Source organism: Bombina bombina, chromosome 6 (genome assembly GCF_027579735.1).
Source record: "Bombina bombina isolate aBomBom1 chromosome 6, aBomBom1.pri, whole genome shotgun sequence".
Taxonomy (NCBI): Eukaryota; Metazoa; Chordata; class Amphibia; order Anura; family Bombinatoridae; genus Bombina; species Bombina bombina.
In genome coordinates, this window is record NC_069504.1 from 90534259 (window position 1) to 90557689 (window position 23431).

Consider the following 23431-nt stretch of genomic DNA (forward strand, 5'->3'; position numbering starts at 1 on the left):
GTAACACGTATATAATGTAGCTCTGTATTTACAATGCCCAACTTGACCATGTGGAAGGCAGCTTTCTAGCTTTGTATATGTTGCTAGCTTTATAGTGACATTGGATAAATCAGTCTGCATTTAAAGGGACATTAAAGTCATAATTAGACATGATTTAGACAGAGCATACAATTTGCATAAACAATACAGACTTTTTTATTTCATAAAGTAATGCATTCGTTAACCCCCTTATTTAATCTTTTTTTGTCACTGTTGAATAAATATTTATGTAACTATGTATTTCTCTCTTGTATTCTTATTTTTATTTATTTGTTTACCAATGAAACTGCTTATAATTTAATTCAATTATTTGTGCAGTTACATTATGCTACACAACCATATACTATAGAAATTCAATTTAGGCATTCATATTTTTTAAAGATCCCAATTTTCAGATATTTAAATCACAATAATAGTTTGTAAATAAACAATCTGTTATATTGCCATTAAATCTAATGGAATTCATTTTGCCCTTCTGTGAGTAATTTAGCAGGAGTAACTATCTATCTCTGCTAATCCACCTTAAGAAGAAGGAAAAAAAGAGCAGAGAGGCTGTGACAGAAGCAGGGGTGGGCTTTGGGCTGAATGCTGGTTCATGAGAGAGAGGGATGCACTGTAGGATCTGCTGCCTGCACGGAATCTGATACTACAGGATTTGGGAACAGGTTTAATTAAGATTAGGGGCAATCATGGGGAATGAGGGAAGTATGGAAGGAGGGGAAGGGATAGCTGGATATCCAGGGGGGGTGGTAAGTGATGGAAAAGGGGGATTCGTTAAGATCCCTTCTGGAATGGAGGCTGATCTGAGCCAGCTGAGTGAAGAGGAGAGAAAACAGATTGCTGCTGTGATGTCAAGGGCGCAGGAGCTACCGAGAGGAAGCCAGCCGGATCGCCCAATGCAAAGGCATGGAATTTATCTTATTTTATTGCTCTACAGTTCTGCTGGTGGGTCGTTATAGGGAGTGTACATACAGGGGAGTAAGGCAGTATCATAACAAGATGTCTGATATCTGAAAATCACATGGAAATATATATTTCCCTTCCTCAAATGGATTATTATTTTACTCTTCTCACTCACTGTAAGGGACGTGACATGCAGCAAATTGAATTAATTTTAGGGGTACTCAAATTATAAAATATTTTCTATCTTTACATATATATGGAGCTATACAATTGAATAACAATTACAATATAATATGCATAGTATATGATTATATTTCAGACGGTGTTATTGGCTGAGCGTCATTAATTATGTGGTTAAGGTATCCTGTTTCTTTAACTAGACCCTTCCTGTTTCAGTACTAGGAAGTACCATTCTAGCCTATCTGGTGCTGTATCTTATATATGGATTTATAATATTACTCGTCTAATCTGTGTTCAATATAATGGTTACACATATGAGGGTGTATTTTTCCATTATTCTAACGATGCACATTTGATGGTCATCAATTTAATTAACGATATATTGCTGGGCAATTGCCATATATGGGGTTTTTTGAGCTGTCATAGTTCATTTCAAAATTATCGGGTTACACAATGGGGTTTCTTTTCTTGCAATGCTTGTAATACGTTTCACAATTTATTAACAATAATACCTATATAGTTCTTCCCTTTACTGCCAGGTAAAGCTTCAGCTCCCTCCCTAGCAAACAAGGTGTTAATGGAGAAAAAAAAAATCTTCATAACCTTTTCATCTGCAATATAATCTTACTCCAAATAGAATGTTATTGGGGTTATGTTTTCAGTTCATTTGTACGTGCTCTGTCCATGGTGCTGAAGTTAAGCACTCTGAATGCTGCTGATGTTGTGCCCGTGGCTTTTTCTCTCTCCTTATTATGCCAATACAATGTGCCACACTAGAGCAGTAAAATGCTTACACAATTAGAAATCAAGATGCAGAACATTCATAGGGAATTCTAATGCACATTATTATCTTGCAAGCTTTTAACAAGCATATCATACTAAAACAGTTAACACTTTATCAGTGATATATGTTTAAAATTATATTTTTCCTGATGTGAACACACATGCATTTATCATTTAAAGTGTCTTTTATGATATATTTTTAATGATGTTATGCTCTCCAGTGTGTATCACATATTTAAAAATATGTCATTTTTGAAGTATACAGTTACCTGCAAATCATATTTTATTATCTGTGTGATACAATACATAGACAATTTAAATACACACACACACACACACACACACACACACACACACATACACACACACACACACACACACACACACACACACACACACACACACACACACACACACACACACACACACACACACACACACACACACACACACACACACATATATATTATTTATAACATATTATTTTCAATTGATTAAAGATAATGTTTTAATATTGTTTCCTATATAGGACTGAATGAATTGCATTTGTGTAGGATTATGGACACTGAACCCAAATTTTTTCTTTCATGATTCAGATAGAGCATGCCATTTTAAGCAACTTTCTAATTTACTCCTATTAACAATTTTTCTTCGTTCACTTGCTATCTTTATTTGAAAAAGAAGGCATCTAAGCTTTTTTTTGTTTCAGGACTCTAGACAGCAGTTTTTTATTGGTGGATGAATTTATCCACCTATCTGCAAGAATAACCCAGGTTATTCACCAAAAATGGGCCGGCATCTAAACTTACATTCTTGCATTTCAAATAAAGATACCAAGAGAAGGAAGAAAATTTGATAATAGGAGTAAATTAGAAAGTTGCTTACAATTGCATGCTCTATCTGAATCACAAAAGAAAAAAATTGGGTTCAGTGTCCCTTTAATGTAACTAGTGAATAGTTGCAAATAACAAACTTCAGAATTAAATCACATTTTCATGAGATGGCAGAGCTGTGTCATCACTTTAAATGCTAATGCAAAAATTAATTTGGAGATTATTAAACAACTTTTCACTCCAAATCATTTTAATTTATTAATATAGGTCAGTTTATGAAGAATATATATACTGCAGACTTGAGCCTTTATAATTTGTGTGTATATCTGATGCCTAGTAAAGAAATCAATCATTGGTCATCAAAGCCAATACACTTGTATTAATAATGTCTCTGTTTTTTCTATAGCTAGCCTTGTATGATTTGCCATTGATACATATAATAATTCATATAGTACTTAAACTTCTATGTTGGACAGCATCAAAAAGTTGAAAATGCAATATGAGCTCAATTTATCAATCCATGGCGGAAAGGGACAGACATATTCCTTTGCTCCTTTGCGTGCATGCAACCCCACCCCCTGCCCACGCACAGCCAATCGCGTGCGGACAGGAGCTGTCAATCTTCCCGGTTGGATGAGACTGGGGAGATAGAAAACCTCCACCTAACAGGTATGGAACAGGGTAGAAAAGCAGTGGTCTGATGACCGCTACTTAATAAATCGTGACTGCAGGTTCTCTTGCGCGAATCTGCAGTCACAGTGGAGAAAAGCGCTTGATAAATCTTGCCCTGTGTGTGTGTGTGTGTGTGTGGGGGGGGGGGAATTGCTGTTTTAACGGATATTAAACACAAAGGGCCAGATTACAAGTGGAGCGGTATTTACCGCTCCCACCTGCACGCTAACTCTGCTAGAAGTAAGCGTTTTGCGTGTGTCGGGTAGCACTCATATTACAAGTAAAAGTAAAAAGTTTTCGTTCACGCACTAACCTGATGCATGCAAAAAGGCAAAGTTAGAATATAGCGCATGCGTTAACGTATTCCCACATAGAAGTCAATGGAGCACAAATATGAATATTTCACATTCCACTTGACTGCAAAAGGCTCAAATGCACTTATATGTATTTATGTGTTTATGTGTATATATGTCTGTCAATACATACTGTATATACTCATATAAATACATAAATAAATATGTACACACATATAAACATTTATATATATATATATATTTTTATATATATATATATATATATATATATATATATATATATATATACACACACACAATCACATACATATTTAGACATGTATATGTGTGTATCTCTATTTTAAAGCCTTTTATCTGCCTTTTTATGACCTCATATCTTTCAACCCTTAGAATTTTTTTGTGCAATTTTTTTTAAAATTGTACTATTCAATGTATTTTTGATGTGTTTTGTAACAATTTTTTGTTTTGCGAAACAGTTAACCAGAACTCTGAAGATTTGCTATCCTGACGCTCATTAACTTCAATTGCGCTCAAGTGATCATGTTTATTTTCAACCTGTAGTACGGGCGCTACACCCCATGTGCGCAAACAGCCACAATAAACCCAATATCATTTGTGCGTAACTGTTAGCGTCGCCACTCATAATCTCGCCACTCGCCTGAGATGTTTGACCCATGGGTAGAGAATTTTAGTAGCTCACTTATTTTTTTTTCAGTCCTATGATGAAACTATGAACTAACATACTGTAATGGACTGATTTATCAAGCTCAGTATGGAGCTTGATGCCCCTGTTTCTGAACAATCCTTCAGGCTCGCCGGAAACAGAAGTTATGAAGCAGCGGTCTAAAGACGGCTGGTCCATAACTTGTCCGCTTGTTCAGAGGCCACGGACAGAAATCAACCCGATCGAATACGAGCACAAGAACTGCTGGTGCAATGATAAATGCAGACAGCGTATGCATTTGATAAATCTACCCCAAGTATAAATTGAAGGACCATTAAGTACAGTATAATTGCATAATAAACAAATGCATCATAAAAACACAATGCAGAAACACTTATTCTGAATTTCAAATGAGTTTTTTTCTGAAAAATGTCAGTTAGTAACATTTTTCTTTCCCCTGAATCATATGACAGCCATCTGCCAATCACAAAACACACGTATGTATATATTGTGATTTTTTTGAACATGCTCAGTAGGAGCTGGTGCCTCAGAAAGCATACATATAAAAAGATTGTGCACATTTTGATAATGTAAGTGAATGAGAAAGTTGTTTACAATTGGGTGCTCTATCTGAATTATGAAAGTTTAATTTTGTTTGAGTTTTCCTTTAAGTTATCATTTTTTTTTGAGTTATCAATAATGGGAGTACTTTTGAGTACTTAGTATTTATTTTCTTAAAGACAATGTGTTGTTTTTTTTTTTTACTTCTTATTGTAGAGAAATAAGGAGATGCAGCTTCATTTTAGGAGCACTAAATTGTACCAGTCTTGACTTTCAATGTACATCTTCCTTATTCATTAGAGATTTTCTTAGAGAATGGTTATTGACATTTTCGGCTAGCACTGATAAAGTAGTCACTGCCAAAACGTGTATTGATTAAATGCATTGTTTAGCCAAATCTGCTTCTTATACCCCTCTGTTCATCTCTTTTTCAATTTCTCAAGCAAACATCAAAAGACACTGACCTCATAAACCATTTGTTTATTTATTTATTTTACATGAAAAAGGTTAAGCTAAAGCTGTTTATTTTGATTTTTAAATGAACAAGCAGCTATACAAAGTGGTCGATTTATCAACCTCTTTGTCTGCCTACGACTGCAGGTTCTCACAAGAGAACCTGCAGTCCGTATTTATGAAGCAGCGGTCATCAGATAGCAAATTTTCAAGTCTCGTCCGACCGGGGAGATTGACAACTCCTGCCAGCGCATGATTGGCTCTGTGCGGGCAGGGGGCAGGATTGCAGGCGAGCACAAAATAGCACTTGTGTGCAATGCAGAATTCCGGCAGCGGAATTTAGCCCGCCAGAGGCGAGCTGCTGCGGACAGGCGCGCATATGTGCTTCCCTGTCTGCCGCATCTTGTTAAATCGACTCCATATGAGCAACTGGGCCATGGAATAGAAGCACAATAGTTAACAAGGACAACTTAAACAGCTCCATTGGTGGACAATGACATGCCCACAAGCATAAAAACAAAATGTACTTTTTTGCAACACAGAAATATCTTATTTAAAAAAAATTTAATAAATATTTTCATGCCATCTTTTAAATGAAACAAATTAATTAATTGAAGGGACATAAAACAAGGGATAGAGACAAAATATAATAATATGTACTTTAATTACTTTACCTGCAAATTTTTACTGCAGTGCCTCACCATTAACACTTTCTTTAACCCCTTACGACCAACGACGTATGGGGTACATCCTGCAAAAAAGTGTAGTTAACGACCAAGGACGTACCCCGTACGTCGTTGTCTTTGAAAGCGGTGGAAACAATCCTGATCGCTTCCAGCCGCTTTCATGTTATTGCAGTGATGTCTCGATATCGAGGTATCCTGCAATAACGTTTTTTAGCCATCCGTTGCAGAGAGAGCCACTCTGTGGCCCTCTCTGCACCGGACATTAATGGACGTGATCATTGGTGGGTGGGAGCAGATGTGGGAGGCGGGTGGGCGGCCATTGATGGCTTCTGATGTGTAAAGGAGGACGGGGTCGGGGTCATCGGGGGCGCACACGGTGGGCGGCGGGCAGGCGCGCGCGTGCACGGAGTGGGTAGGAACCACTACACTATGGAAAAAATGTAAACTAAAGTGGGAGAGAGGAGGGAGGGAATTGGGATCTAATGGATCTGGGAGGGGGTGGGGGGAAGGTCTTTGGGGGGGGAAGCTTCACTACAGAAAAATAGGGAGAAAAAAAACCCAAAAACATTTTATTGTAAACTGAGTACTGGCAGACAACTGCCAGTACCCAAGATGGAGCAAATAAGGTAGAGGGGGAGGGTTAGAGAGATATTTGAGGGGAGGGGGATCAGGGAGGTTGGGGGCTAAGGGGGGATCCTACACAGCATAATATTGCTTTAAAAAAAAAATATTAAAAAAAAAAACGTTTTATTTTAGTTCTGGCAGACTTTCTGCCAGTACTTAAGATGGCAGGGACAATTGTGGGGTGAGGGAGGATAAAGAGCTGTTTGGGAGGGATCAGGGGGTGTGATGTGTCAGGTGGGAGGCTGATCTCTATACTAAACCAAAAATTAACCATGCAAGCTCCCTACAAGCTACCTAATTAACCCCTTCACTGCTAGACAAAATACACGTGTGATGCACAGCGGCATTTAGCATCCTTCTAATTACCAAAAAGCAACGCCAAAGCCATATATGTCTGCTATTTTTAAACAAAGCGGATCCCAGAGAAGCATTTACAGACATTTTTGCCATCATTGCACAAGCTGTTTGTAAATAATTTCAGTGAGAAACCTAAGGTTTGTGAAAAAGTTTGTGAAAAAGTGAACAGTTTTTTTTATTTGATCGTGTTTGGCGGTGAAATAATGGCATGAAATATACGAAAATGGGCCTAGATCAATACTTTGGGTTGTTTTCTACACCAGTGATTTTTAACCTTTTTTTGCCGTGGCACACTTTTTTACATTAAAAAATCCTGTGGCACACCACCATCCCAAAATGTTAAAAAAAAAATCACACATTGTAGCCTAATACAGCATATATATATATATATACACATACACACAAACACACACATACTGTATGTATTGTGCTGTTATGCCATGCCTCCTACAAACTACCCCTGCACTGGGAGTAAAAAACAAGCAAAGTTAAAAAAATGTCACACTGTTGTCAGTCTGCCGTGGCACACCTGAGGATCTCTCACGGCACACTAGTGTGCCACGGCACACTGGTTGAAAAACACTGTTCTACACTACACTAAAGCTAAAATTAACCCTACAAGCTCCCTAATTAACCCCTTCACTGCTGGGCATAATACACGTGTAGTGCGCAGCGGCATTTAGCAGCCTTCTAATTACCGAAAAGCAACGCCAAAACCATATATGTATGCTATTTCTGAACAAAGGGGATCCCAGAGAAGCATTTACAACCATTTATGCCATAATTGCACAAGTTGTTTGTAAATAATTTCAGTGAGAAAACTAAAGTTTGTGAAAGAATTTGTGAAAAAGTGAACAATTTATTTTTATTTGATTGCATTTGGCGGTGAAATGGTGGCATGAAATGTACCAAAATGAACCTAGATCAATACTTTTGGATGTCTTCTAAAAAAAAAATATACATGTCAATGGATATTTAGGGATTCCTGAAAAGATATCAGTGTCCCAATGTAACTAGCGCTAATTTTGAAAAAAAGTGGTTTGGAAATAGCAAAGTGCTACTTGTATTTATTGCCCTATAACTTGCAAAAAAAAGCAAAGAACATGTAAACATTCGGTATTTCTAAACTCAGGACAAAATTTAGAAACTATTTAGCATGGGTGTGTTTTTTTTCAATTTTTTCCTCATATTTTATTTTATAGTAAATTATAAGATATGATTAAATTAATGTTATCTTTAGAAAGTCCATTTAATGGCAAGAAAAATGGTATACAATATGTGTGGGTACAGTAAATGAGTAAGAGGAAAATTACAGCTAAACACAAACACCGCAAAAATGTAAAAATAACCTTGGTCCCAAACGGACAGAAAATGGAAAAGTGCTGTGGTCATTAAGGGGTTAAATTTTCAGAATTGTACAGCTCTCCCCACACAATTTTTTTATGGCTGCATATATATCCACCATTGATATGGTAGAATACAAGACTTTAACAGTCATTGGGGTCTATTTATGATAGTGCAGACAGACATGATACAATGTAGCGTATCATGTCCGCCGCACATCGATAAATGCCAACAGCATACGCTGTCGGCATTTATCATTGCACCAGCAGTTCTTGTGAACTGCTGGTGCAATGCAGCCCCCTACAGATCTGTGGTCAAACGCTAGCAGGGGGTGTCAATCAACCCGATCGTATTCGATCAGGTTGATTTCTGTCCGCCGCCTCAGAGCAGGCGGACAGGTTATGGAGCAGCAGTCTTTAGACCGCCGGAAACACGGGGCATCAAGCAACGTACGGAGCTTGATAAATTGACCCCTTATCTGCTGGAGCATGCCTAGAAGCAAATAAGCTGCTGTGAACTCAGTTAAATACAATGCCTGTGTTTCTGATTCTAAACACTGATAATGGGGGTGGATCAGACTACTCTAGACAGCATAGCTATGTAAGTAATTTTGCTTATTTTTGAAAAATTACTTTAAAATACTTGCCAGCAATTTTTAAACATTTTTTTATGGAAACTAGTTTTACTTAAAGGGTCACTGAACCCAATTTTTTTCTTTCGTGATTCAGATAGAGCATGCAATTTTAAGCAACTTTCTAATTTACTCCTATTATCAATTTATCTTCATTCTCTTGCTATCTTTATTTGAAAAAGAAGGCATCTAAGCTTTTTCTTGGTTCAGAACTCTGGACAGCAATTTTTTATTGGTGGATGAATTTATCCACCAATCAGCATGGACAACCCAGGTTGTTCACCAAAAATGGGCCGGCATTTAAACTTACATTCTTGCATTTCAAATAAAGATACCAAGAGAATAAAGACAATTTGATAATAGGAGTAAATTAGAAAGTTGCTTAAAATGTCATGCTCTATCTGAATCACAAAATAAAAAAATTGGTTTCACTGTCCCTTAATTAACCCTTTTAGAATATGCACAGATCTCAACATGTTTTATGGCACTTTAATATCCCCTTATAATATTACAATGGAAATATTAAACTTTCTTAGAGGGACATGAAACCCAATGTGTTTTTCTATCATGGTTCAGATAGAACATACAATATTAAACAACTTTTCACGTCACTTTTATTGTCAAATTTGCTTCATTCTCTTGGTATCATTTATTAAAATAACTGGGAACTATGTGTGCCACCTATCTAGGTGTTCTTTTCAACAAAAAATACCAAGAGACAAAAGCAATTTAAATTAAAGAAGTAAATCTTAATCATGAATGTTTAAAGGGACACTGTACCCAAAATGTTCTTTTGTAATTCAGAAAGAGCATGCAATTTTAAGCAACTTTCTAATTTACTCCTATTATCAATTTTTTTGGTTCTATTGCTATCATTATTTGAAAAAGAAGGCATCTAAGCTTTTTTTTGGTTTCAGTACTCTGGACAGCACTTTTTTATTGGTGGATGAATTTATCCACCAATCAGCAAGGACAACCCAGGTTGTTCACCAAAAATGGGCCGGCATCTAAACTTACATTCTTGCATTTCAAATAAAGATACCAAGAGAAAGAAGAAAATTTGATAATAGGAGTAAATTAGAAAGTTGCTTAAAATTTCATGGTCAATCTGAATCACGAAAGAAATTTTTTGGGTACAGTGTCCCTTTAATTTTGAATTTACTGTCCCATTATATTTTAGAAACAGTTATTCACTAAGGGTTGATTCTTAATCAGCTAAAATTGTTAGCCTTCAAACCAGAGAACAGAACAGAGAAACACAGATAATGTTAGCTGTGCAAATATTTGCTCACAGTTATAGCCTGAAACAACTGGGGGGATACAATTAAAAGGAATTATAAATCTATTGTGGGTCAGAACACATCTGTCACTATACAATTGCACTTTTAACGAAATTTGGAAAATCCACAATTATTATAGTTAAAATACAGAGGAAGGGGACAAAATAAATCTTGAAAGCATATTGCATTTTTTTAGCACGCATAATTAGACATTTAATACTACAATCTCAAGTGTTTAATCAAAATGTAATTCACTACAGGAGCAGTTGTAAACACACTTCTATATTTTTTTTACTAGCTACAGAGAGGCTATATGGAACATCCAGAATTGATATCCAAGACCCTACATCTTTCTACACAGTGATTGCTTGATCAGTGGAGGAGCTAATTTATATGTGATCCTAAAGATCTTTAAGATGCATTAAACATACTGACAATGTTTTCACAGGGTATGTTTCTAGACTGCAAAGTAACGCACAAACTGTAGATGTTTAAAAATGTTAACCAGATTATCTTAACATGGTTAAAACTTTTTTAGAGTGCTCTATACTTTTAATGGATAGTGCAGGGAGTGCTATTAGCAAGTGCACTACTTGTGTAACACTCCATTTCTTGCACATGATTGGCTTAATGCACCATTGGTTTAGCGCTAAAGCAATATCCGACAGGAAATTTACTGTGCGTCCCATAGAAGTCTTATATGTGAGGGATTTAGCACATCCGCACTCTCCGACATGCAAATGTTACTGTGCCTTAGAATATCCCTCAAACAATACAACATAACTTACAGCACAAACATAGAAGTGTTATTGATTGTACTCTATTGATATTAACACACAATATCAGAAATATTTTTGTGCTGCACTTGTAGTCTAGGTCATATATTTTTGTATCCTTATCTTTTACAATACAGTAATTAAATGCTGATATATACTATATATGTATGAAAGTTGGCAATGTACTACTGTGATCTAGATAGTAATTGGGGCTGCACATATATGCATCTTGCTATTTGCTAACCAGAAGTTTTCAGCTGGGTACCAGTAGTGCATTGCTGCTCTGTCTGGAGGGGAATTTATCTGTGTGTTTAACCTCTTTGCAAAGGTTAAACACACAGGGCCATTTTACAAGTGGAGAGCTATTTAGGGCTTTCGCTAAAGCGCTATCTGCCCTAGAAGTAAACATTTTGGGCACGTAAGGTTGTGCACATATATGTGTATATACAGGTACAGATCATTGCTTTATATTTATGTATAATTTTTTGTTTTATTTTACTTATTTTTGTTCTTCTAATTTGATTAGTAAAGGAAAACATGCATGTACAGTTTTTATACTGTAAATATTCATGAAAACAGAAAAAGGTAGACCTTTGGTTTGATTTACAGTTTATATGCGCTAGTAGACTCCAGATATATTCCACACGGTCATTCATTGCACACTCTACTGAGCCATTTAGAATTGTCCCTAATTGGCTTAAGCAGAAAAAAAACTAGATTACAACATGGTGGCTCCCAATGCTTTATGGACACTACTTTACAAATATTTTTTCAATATTTAAACACCTAATATCATTTAAAATATACATCTGTATATTATTCTCAGTCTATTATTTGCTTTGAATTATTCTATCTAGCATTTATTTTGGAGTGGAGCGCTACCAGTTACGCACAAGCGATAAAGGTTACATCGTGGGTGTTTGCGCACATTGTTTTTTTTTTTGCTCGTGTTACTATCTTGTAAAAATTGTTCAAAAAAAATATTGTACACAAAAAGGGTAAGGTGTGACAGATATGTGGTCTCAGATGTTAGGAAAAAAAAGCAGGCAAAGATACATACATATACATGTCTAAAGATGTATTATGTATATATTTAGATATATTTATATGTGTGTATATATATACTGTGTGTGTGTGTGTATATATATATATATATATATATATATACTGTGTGTGTGTGTATATATATATATACTGTGTGTGTGTGTGTGTGTATATATATATATACTGTGTGTGTGTGTATATATATATACTGTGTGTGTGTGTGTATATATATATATATATATATATATATATATATATATAGTATGTGTGTATATATATATAAATATGCATTAAGAACCTTTGCAGTTAAAAAGATAAAACATGAAAAAACATATTCATCCAATATTCATATTTAAAGGGACACTGAACCCAATTTTTTTCTTTCATGATTCAGATAGAGCATGCAATTTTAAGCAAGTTTCTAATTTACGCCTATTATCAATTTTTCTTCATTCTCTTGGTATCTTTATTTGAAAAGCAAGAATGTAAGTTTAGATGCCGGCCCATTTTTGGTGAACAACCTGGGTTGTCCTTGCTGATTGGACAGAACCAATAAAAAGTGCTATCCATTGTACTGAACTAAATATTGGCTGGCTCCTTAGCTTAGATACCTTCTTTTTCAAATAAAGATAGCAAGAGAATGAATAAAAATGATAATAGAAGTAAATAAGAAAGTCGCTTAAAATTGCATGCTCTAGCTGAAACATGAAATAAAAAAAATTGGGTTTAGTGTCCCTTTAATAAAGGTTTTAACTATGTATTTACTGTAAATATTTCACATTCCTATGTGCAGAATATGTTCTTAGTATTTATAAATAGATATTCCTATATATATATATATATATACATATATCTGTATATATCTATACCTATATATAATAATCTAAATATATATATATATATATATATATATATATATATATATATAGATAGTATTTTCAAAATAGGACTGCACTCGCTGGATTTAAGCATAAAACTTATTTTATTGTGGTAACGTTTCGGAGTCCACAGACTCCTTCCTCAGACCAGTCTGTGGACTCCGAAACGTTACCACAATAAAATAAGTTTTATGCTTAAATCCAGCGAGTGCAGTCCTATTTTGAAAATACTGTGAATATTACTGACCTGGCACCCTGGTTGATGACTGGAGGAGATTGAGAGTGCAGATACACATGGAGGATATATATATATATATATATATATATATATATATATATATATATATAAAATATATATATTGTACCAAAAAAACATTGGCTATACAGTACTGTAGAAAAGTCTTAGGCCACCATTAGAGTTGTTGTTTTAGCAATGGTATAATGACCATATATAATTATTTATCAGTCTCTTTATTAGAATACAACCAGAAAAAACAAAATGTTTATATGCCGTATTAAAAAAAAACAGAAAAAAAATCAGAGAAAACTGCTTCTAAAGGTTAAAGTGGCTAGTATTTAGTGTGGCCTCCCCTTACACTTCCGCAATAACAGGAACCTGGCTCTTGTAAACCTAAACGGAATGGAACCCTAATTAATGTGGCCAATTTCAAACTGGATACTCAAGATGTGGTTTTCAAGCTGTTTTAAAGAAATATGAAAAATCAGGAGAGCTCAAGGACAAAAAAAATGGACTGGAAGGCCAAGAAAACTTTCAAAATCTGATGAGAAGTTTCTCAGTGTTTCTTCTTTGAGAGACCAGAAGAAGTCCAGCAAGGACCTGGCTCAGCATCTGGCTGGTACATCAGGTTGCCAAGTTGACCCTTTAGTCCAAAGAAGCTTGATCAGGAATGGTCTTTGTGTTAGGGTAGCAGCCAAGAAAACACTTTTTTTGGTAGGGGAACAAGGTGAAAAAGCTCAGATATGCTAAAGATTGGAACGAAGATCAGTGGAAAAGAGTATTATGGAGTGACAAATCCAAGTTTGACATTTGTGGTTCCAATCATCAACAATATGTGTGAAGAACAGTCGGAGAGAGATGGAATAATGAGTGCTTGTGGACTTAAGAGGGTCTGTCCTGGTTTTGGGCTGCATTTCTGCCAGTGGTGTTGACAATATTGTCTAAATTGATGGGATCATGAATGCTGAAAAGAGGTTATAATTCATCATGCCATTCCTTCTGAAAAGCACCTGTTTGGGAATGGTTTTATTCTTCAGCATGATAATGATCCCAAGCTCATAATGCAGTGAAATCATATTATAGAGGCAGTATGGGTTCACCTGAACAGAGAAAGAAATAAAAGACAACCTAAATCTAAAGAAGAACTCTGAGAAGTGCTGAAAGAAGATTACTATAGAAAACTTCAGGACAGTCTCCCCAAAAGAGTTAAAGATGTGCTTAGTACCAAGAGAGGTCACACTAAATACTGATTGTTGCCTGAAGAAGCCATTTTGTTCTGATTTTTTTTTATATATTTTTTGTACATATTTCCTGTATTTTCTGTTTGTATCTTAATAAAGAGACAAAAAAATATTTATATGGTCAGTAAAATTTTGCTAAAACATCAAATCTAATGGTGGCCTTAGACTTTTTCACAGTACATATGTAGAAATATTTACTTATGAATAAATAGAACATATTCTGTGAAGAACATTGGAATGTGAAATATTCATATTTTCATGTCTGGTGAGAGCACATGAGAATATGCAATCGGGTTTGCACGCGAGTAGGGTGTTTTTTCCCCCATTTTTTTTTGCTCCATTAACTGCAAGGGGAGAATAGGTTATTGTAAGTTCAGCTTTTTTACGCTTGTTGGGTTAGTGCGCAAAAGAAAACAGTTTACTTTCAACTCATAATATGAGCTCAACATGCGCAAAAAGCGTACTTATAGTGCAGTTATTGCTCGACGGGAGTGTTAAATAAAGCTCCACTTGTAATCTGGTCCTTAGTGTTTAATATCCCTTTAATTTATTTTCAGGTCTGCATTACTATGAGATAAAAAATGGTTTATGAATCTTACATTGTAATTAGAGCTGAGTTTATAGTAAAGGTGACATTCAAAATACTCAAACTAATGGTCTACTGGGCATTTGTTTTGCATCATTAAATGTTTCTATAGAATAAATATTTTTAAAATAATTGCATAATGTTCAGATGGCAATTTTTAATGCTCCAACATAAATAGAATGTCAGAAGATTTTTCTATTTTGAATGGGGTTTTCCTTAACTTAAATGTAACATTTTAGTCTTTTTTTTTTTCCCACTATTAATTTAAAATGAATATTTGAAATAATAAGATCAACATTTTAAAAATGTTTTAAAAACATTTATAAAACAAACAAAACGAAAAAAACAAAATAAAAAACAGCCTCTATAAAACATTCTAACATATGCACAAAAGAAAACTTAAAAAACGTTAAAGAAAATAAAAATAAAAAAAGACAACATTGTCAACTTTCTATATTTTTTATTTTTAAATCCCACATAATGAGGCCGAATTATGAAAGGTCTTGCGGACCTGATCCAACAGTGCAGATCAGGTCCGCAAGACCTCGGTGAATGCAGAGAGCAATACGCAAGAGATTAAAAAACAGGACTGTAATAAATATATAAAGCAACACCTTATTTTTTTTTTTTAAACTTTTATTTATAACCAGCAATATAGACATACACAAGCCAAGATTTTCTACCACACAGGGTAGGAATAAACATAAACACACGTGGTAAGATACAGGTTAGCTTAAACAGAGAATTCAATAATGCTTTTTACGTACAATACTCATAACCTGTTATAGACCATGCTCATGGCCCAGTAACATTTTTCCCTTAAAGTCTACACTGCTGGAATTTTTCTCTTTATTGTTATAGGAAATAGGAGAAATGATACAACCTGAAGTTAGCAAAGTGAATGATCACTTTTAGATCTGCAACTGTATAATAGTTAGTAATTGGTGAAGCAAACGATAACAAGAGTGAATACAAATTTTGCTGTGAAAATAATATGATAAAATATATAGGCAATTACTGTAGCGAAGTATGTTGGTATACTACATTAAATTCTGAGGTACTACAGTTGAATGGTGTAATCAAGGGAGTTTTAAGCCATGCACAACAAATAAACTTAGTTGTAACTTATTAGGCCGTTGTTGGGCCAAAGTGGAGTATAAACTCAAGGGAGGAAAAAAGAATTATTTTAGCATGTGCAATTTGTAGGTACCATTGAAAACTATACTAAGGGTTGCAGCATAGGCAAGAAAAGCCGCATAGTTAGTTCTCCTTGACAAGGAGACACATTAGAGATTGGGGGGAGGAGGGGAAGTGGGTATATGTATGTAGCAGGATACGTGGGCAATATTACTGAATATAATAGCACATGGGCATATGGGACCTTGGGAAAATGATAGAAAAGAGTAAGTGGTGTATTAGGCCAAAAGTATATCTAATATAGGGGAGTGCAAAGGACATAGCATAGGCTAGATGAGCTACATGGTTGTATTGTCATAATTATGGGGGGAGAGAAGTGTTTATAAAAACATAGTAAGTAAGTTATAGGCTAATAATATGCTAGGCTGACGTCATTTCTAGTGCTAGGAAGCCTCAATTTCAATACTCACACAAATGGTATAACTCAAGGAGCTTGTGCAACATATTGCGCAAAATACGATCGTAAATAAGTATAGTAATACCAGTCCAGCTCGTATTACAGAATGGAGCTATGCATCTTAAAATATCTAAGTCTTTCCTAGCAAATTAGAACTTAGCACTCTGTATCTCATAAGAGGATAGCAAGACCCTTAATAAGGTATACAAGCCAAGTGGCTATAAATATTATAAACCTACTGTTGTATCATTGGATAGGTTACACATGCCACTCGGGTGGTCTATTTATATTACTTATCCTAAGCATGCGAACCATAAGTATAAACAGAAGTGGGTTGAAGGAGCCAGGTTAGTGTTTTTATAGTATAAATATTTCTGACTACGAAAGACTACACTTAGGATGCTTCCTGGACCTTATGACTCGGGTTAGAATGGGAATTGACATCACTTTCAGTAAAAAGTAGTCAATAACAATATAGGGAACATTAATATAAGAGGACAAACAAATGTGTCATATAGAGTAGCTATTACATTGTGCTTACTGAATGTTTAGGCGGAGCCTCGGCCGCTGGCTACGCCTGCGCTGTAGGGGAATAGATCTTAGCACCCAAAGTGTAATGTCCCCATTTGGGTCATGATAAATATATACATGGATTTAAGAGTAATTAAAGTCCCACCTAACCATTGAACCTACTCAGAGAAAACAAGATATCAGGTCCTATAAAAAATAGAGCATATTAGAGATATTAATCTGAGACAATTTCTGGCAACATAGTGGTAAAACAGTTTTTAAAAATGTTATGAAACCCAGATTAATGAACAGACATATGAGCTATATCAAGCGCCCAGAATAAGCAAAAAGAGCAATACAAATATAAGAGACCATATTGTAGTAAGAGCATGGGCAACCAACAATAGGGGAAGAATATAGTGGAGGGAGTGCCCCGGTATAACAATTAGCTCATTAAAGCAGTCAGTAGAGTTGCTATTATATACAAACATTGTAGTGATTAACTCTCATTGTCTGCACAAGAAATGGCCCATGGTAGCTGAGCATAGAACACAGAAAACTTAAAAGTAGTATAACATCAACAATAGCTATCAGTAGGAAAGCATTTAATCAACAGTGCTGTGGAGTGATATGTCCCTCATTCCAAATATTATGAGAGTGGGAAAGCAAGTCTAAAAACCCAGCACCCGGAGTCTAGGTTCAGGAGCGTGGTATAGGCATAGGAAAAGCTAGATACCTCAAAATATTACTAGTCCGTATACAGAGTCTCAGACTCGCAGATGTGTCTCCCATTATAAGCACTTGATCTATATGCAAACTATCCGATCCCCTTTCTGAGGCCATAAGGGATCGTCACCTCCAGGCTCCATGTGCTGCCGTAGCACTGCAAGAAAGTTAGTCTTTCACATCTGAGATCCTGCATTCTTCGGCCGTTTATCTCCAGTATACAGACCCTGAAGCGCCATGAAGTGTAGGCCAGCTTCCCCATGCCCGCTTGTTGTGCTGTCATCTGTGCAGTGGCATATGAAGTATTCTCGGCTAGCAGAGTGGCGTATTGGGTATCCGACTTATAGTCGTTAGGTATTAGCATATCAGACCGCACCTCATCAGAGACTAAGTCTGAACCTAAGTTTCTAGTTTCCATCATGGCGGCTGGTACGAAAGTGCGCGCTTGCCTGAGTAGATGGCCATTTATCTTCTGCGGCTCAACTGTACGGCAATAATCAGGGTTCAGTATGGAAGGCCCCTCTGTGTTCGGTTTGCAGGTAGATGTGGAAGGCATCAGTGGCAAATGAAGCACAGATCTAAGTTCACTCACGAACTGTAGGAATTGCTGCTTGGTTAGCTTTAGAATTGGTGAGTCCCATGCTGCCACGTTCTCCATATTGCGCTGCTATATCGTTCTGAGATTAATACCTGTCTCAGTAGTGATCTTGTTCCAAAGTGCTCCCTCGATAGTTATAGGGGCAGCGTGTTTGTCCACAGCCTATTTTCTTGGCAGTTAAGCTAGATTGCGGCTCAATACCCATGCGTTAACGACAATGGCTGCTCCCAGAGTGAATAAGTTGCAGGCCTGCTATCCGAAAGATAGGATCTGTACATCAGGAGGGTATTCTGCTCCTCCACTTCAAACCACAATATCGTTAAAGTTTCTGTATTACCAAAATTGTAAAAGTTTGGGAATCTGAACGGCCAAAAAGAGTTATATTTCAAAGAGTGTAGCCGGAGCTACTATAAGATGCGACCGTTCAGTTCCATAGCTGGCTCCTCCCCTTCAAAGCAACACCTTATTAACCTCTCAATATGAAATTACCTACCTTGCCTAATAGGAAATGTAGTCCTGTGGATAACCCTTTTATGGTTAGTATATGTATCAATTTTAAATAGGCTTTAGTGGTATATATTGCAATAGAATGTTGTTTCATTTCAGACTTTATTTGAATAATTTGAAGAATAGAAATGAATGTATAGTAGAACACTTTGTAGAGCGGTCCATTGGGATAACGTATAGTAGATTATGTTGTACAATGTTGTTTTGTTTAAATACCTTGATTTGAGACCTCGGTCTTATGCTAAAAAAAACAAGAAAACCCCTGTTTTTCATACTTGCTTAAAATTGTACCGTTATGTTTATTTTTGTATATGAAGTACCCCCAACAACTCATTAAAATGGGCTGATCTTGCAGGGAAAGCAGATCTCCTTATTTTATTAATTATTATACACTCATTTGCCTCCTTACCTTGTCGCTGTTTGTATACCAGAGCACAATACTTAGGGCCCGATTATCTAAACTTAGCCACATCAGATGTGGGTTTTCTCGCCAGCGCTCGCAAGGACTGCCCTGGTGGAATTATCGTAAGTGGCTTTAGATCATTCCATCAGGGAAATAGAAGTAATAACGATCATTCTTTAATAATCTCACCAGCCCAGAGACCTTTAGATCATCAGGGCAATAGAGAGAAGAAAAATATCATTTTATTACTTATCTCTCCTATCTCCCACTGGGAGTGTATTGTGTCCGCTGCAGAGGCGTAACTAGAAATATCACGGGCTGGTGCAAGAATCGATGAAGCCCCACCCCCATTAAAAATTTGCCCCCCACCCAAATTCTAAAGTGCAACATTCCTGCTCCTGGATGTTTCATACTTCACTGTCATGCACACATGAATACACAGACAAACATCTATAGGCACTCACATCACATGCATACACAAATATACATTCACTGACCACACAAACAGGAACTCGCATGTGCACACACAAAGGCACCTTCACACACACACACACGACGCACATACTTCCACATAGCACAAAAATATATATATACACAGGCTACCACATACTTTGAGATGCAAGCTTTGGGGTAAAACTTTTATTGGGATCATTATAATTTTAACAGTTGTTGAATTAGAAATAGTAATAAATGGTGAAGGCAGTTAATATCTATTTTCTTACTGAAATCCACAGCCACCTTTTTCCATACATTTCTTCTAGGATTTATCTTGTTTTATGATGACCTCTTAACAAATTGTGGGGGACGGCAGCAAAGACTGCTGTGTGTTTATTTTCTAAAAACATTCCTAGCACTGTTAAAGGGACATAATACTCATATAGTAAATCACTGGAAAGTGATGTAGCATAACTGTAAAAAGCTGAATCTCTATGTAAAAAAAAAAGGAAGATATTTTACCTAACAATTTGCTCAGCTCAACAGAGTAAGTGCTGTGTAAAAAGTTATACTTTATTTGCTGTCCAGCTGCAGGTAAAAAAAAAAAAGAAATAACAGCAGCCAATCAGCATCAGCAGTGCTGAGGTCATGAACTATTTTACTGTGATCTAATTAATATGATTTCACTTAACTCTCATGAGATTTCATAGTAAACGTCCTTAAACTAAATAGGCAAATAACATGAGTGTGCATGAGGCACGCTACCTTGCAGATCCTGGGACAGACATACTGATTTGCTGCTTAAAGTCCTTTACAATGGAGTGTGAATACTTTTTGAGAAAAAATATCTTCTTTTTCTACATAGAGATGTTCAGGTGATATTTTCTTGTCAGCTTTTTACAGCTATGCTGCATCGCTTTCAAGTGTTTCAACATTTGGGTATCATGGCCCTTTAAGACAAAAAAACAAATGCTTTATAAATATATTATTTTCTGACTTTCTTTTAGTAAAAGTATAGTAATTCTGAGAACCTTGACAATTTTAACTACTGCTTGTAGATACTCTGGTTTCAAAAACATATTTATTTATTAATTACATCCAAACAGACATTGAGAGACAAATGTCTGATGATGACAGAAGGTCAGAAATGAATGTGGATGTATTTAACTGTTGGGTACTGAAACCCAAAGTAGCTAGTTGCATGTTAAGTTAGAGATTTGTAAGGTTCTAAACATAATTATACGTTTCTTAAAGGTTTCTGGTTAAAACCTAATTTTTTAGTATTGTATTATATATTTTGCAGGTGGGGCTATTTTTCGTGTGCTGTTTAAATCCTTATATTTGTTAATGATTTTTTTTAACTGAAATTTTACATCCTTTAGAAGACCCTGGTAGTTTATTGTTTATATATTACTTCTTAAAATGACATCTGTGTTTAAACAGCAATGGGTATCCACGATACAGCTATAACAGACTGACTAATTACACAATTTAATTTAAAAATGAGTACTTGACTAGTATTTCTCTTACCTTTAGTATTCTTCCTAATTAAACTGCACTGAGCCCTGCTCTGCTCTTTATAGCTCTGTGTAAGAGACATAGATGTGAGCACAGCAGCTCGGAAGGGGTCGGGGGAGGAACAACATAAATATATGAACATTCTCATCTGACAACACAGAGCTGCAGTAACTGTCTGCACAGTGGACCTCTCATGCTGCTCATGAAACTGAGTAAGTGCAGGGTGATGTTTCTGGCTGTGCTTGAAGACCTCTTAATTCCAGGGTCCAGATTGCATCTGTTGCTGCTGCTCCCCCCCCCCTCCAGGGCCCGTTAGCAACTAAGCCCTTTGCGACCTCTGTAGTTACGCCACTGGCCTGCTGGCAGTGTTAAGATAGCTTTTCTATAGCCAAGTATTGAAACCTTCTGTATAGGGGGAGATGCCACTGACAAAAAAGCTTCAAATATCAAAATAAAGATAAAAAAACTATCGCCTAGATTACGAGTTTTGCGCTAAACAGGGTGCAAAACTAATGCCAAAAAAAGTTGCATTATTTCACTCTCCATAGCGCTGCCATTACAAGTTACTGAAAAGCCTCCTTGTGCTGTGCGTTATGGTGCGTTAAGCTCCATACCGCACAAAATGCAAGGGCTGAGTTTATGTGCTCGTGCACGCTTTCCCCCATAGACTTCAATGGGGAGAGAGTGTTAGAAAAAAACACCTGAAGTGCGGAATGAAAAATCTCCGTAACACATCCCCATTTATGTTAAAACCTAACACCCTAGCATAAACACCCTTAATCTGCCGCCCCCGACATCGCGACACCTAAATAAAGTTATTAACCCCTAATTTGCCACTCCCGACATCGCCAACACTAGTAAAAGCTATTAACTTCTATAATCCGCCGCTCCCCGACATCGCCGCCACTAAATAAAGTTATTAACTCCTAATCCGCCGCTCACCGACATCGACGCCACTAAATAAAATGATTAACCCCTAAACCTCCGGCCTCCCATATTGCCGTTACTAAATAAACCTATTAACCCCTAAGCCTATGGCCCCACACATTGCCCCTACTAAATAATCCTATTAACCCCTAAACCGCCAGCCCCCCACATCACAAAACACTAAATTTAACTATTAACCCTTAAACCTAACACCCCCTAACTTTAAATTAAAATTACAATATTACTATATTTAAATAAATAAAAACTTACCTGTGAAATACAAATAAGCCTAAAATTAAACTATAAATTAACCTAACATAACTATTCTAATAAAATAAAAAAAATACTACCAATTAAAAACCTAAATTGCAAATTTAAAAAAAAGCTCACTACGAAAAAAAAATAAAAAATGTAAAATTACAAAAAATAATAAACACTAAATTACGAAAAATAAAAAACACTAAGCTTCAAAAAATAATAAACAAAATTATAAAAAAATAAAAACAATTACACCTAATCTAGTAGACCTATAAAAATAAAAAAGCCCCCCAAAATAAAAACACCCCCTAACCTACAATAAACTAGCAATAGCCCTTAAAAGGGCCTTTTGTAGGGCATTGCCCTAAGTTAAACAGCTCTTTTACCTGTAAAAAAAATACAAAGACCACCCAACCAACCCCCAAAATAAAAAACCTAACTCTAAAAAATCCTAAACTACCCATTGCCCTTAAAAGTGCATTCAGCCCTTTTACACTGCCCTTAGAAGGGCATTCAGCTGTTTTACAAGTGCCCATCCCTAATCTAAAAAAACCCCCACCCCTAAACATTAACCCCAGAATATCTACTCACGGTTCCTGAAGTCCAGACATCCATCTCCATCCAGGCGGCGAGAAGTCTTCATCCAGGCGGTGACACTTTCATCCATCGTGGGAGCATCTTCTAGCTTTATCCCGGCGGCACGGAGCGGAGCTATCCTGGAAGCCGATACCATCCTGCACGGAGCGTCCTCTTCATACGGTCACCGCCGTACACTGAAGTTGAATGCAAGGTAGCGGTTTAAAATGGCATACCCTGCATTCCTATTGGCTGATTTGATTTTTCAAATTCAAATCAGCCAATAGGATAA

General features: G+C 36.2%; 1 protein-coding gene across 1 annotated transcript in view; it reads left to right on the top strand.

Moving 5' to 3' along the window:
* Positions 1 to 728: 728 nt before the first annotated feature.
* PCLO (piccolo presynaptic cytomatrix protein) overlaps positions 729 to 23431 on the top strand; it is an 876537-nt gene continuing 853834 nt past the window's right edge. Inside the window, exon 1 of the mRNA XM_053719164.1 lies at positions 729 to 984. Coding sequence (XP_053575139.1) covers positions 729 to 984 — 256 coding nt within the window. The remainder of the gene's footprint in view (positions 985 to 23431) is intronic.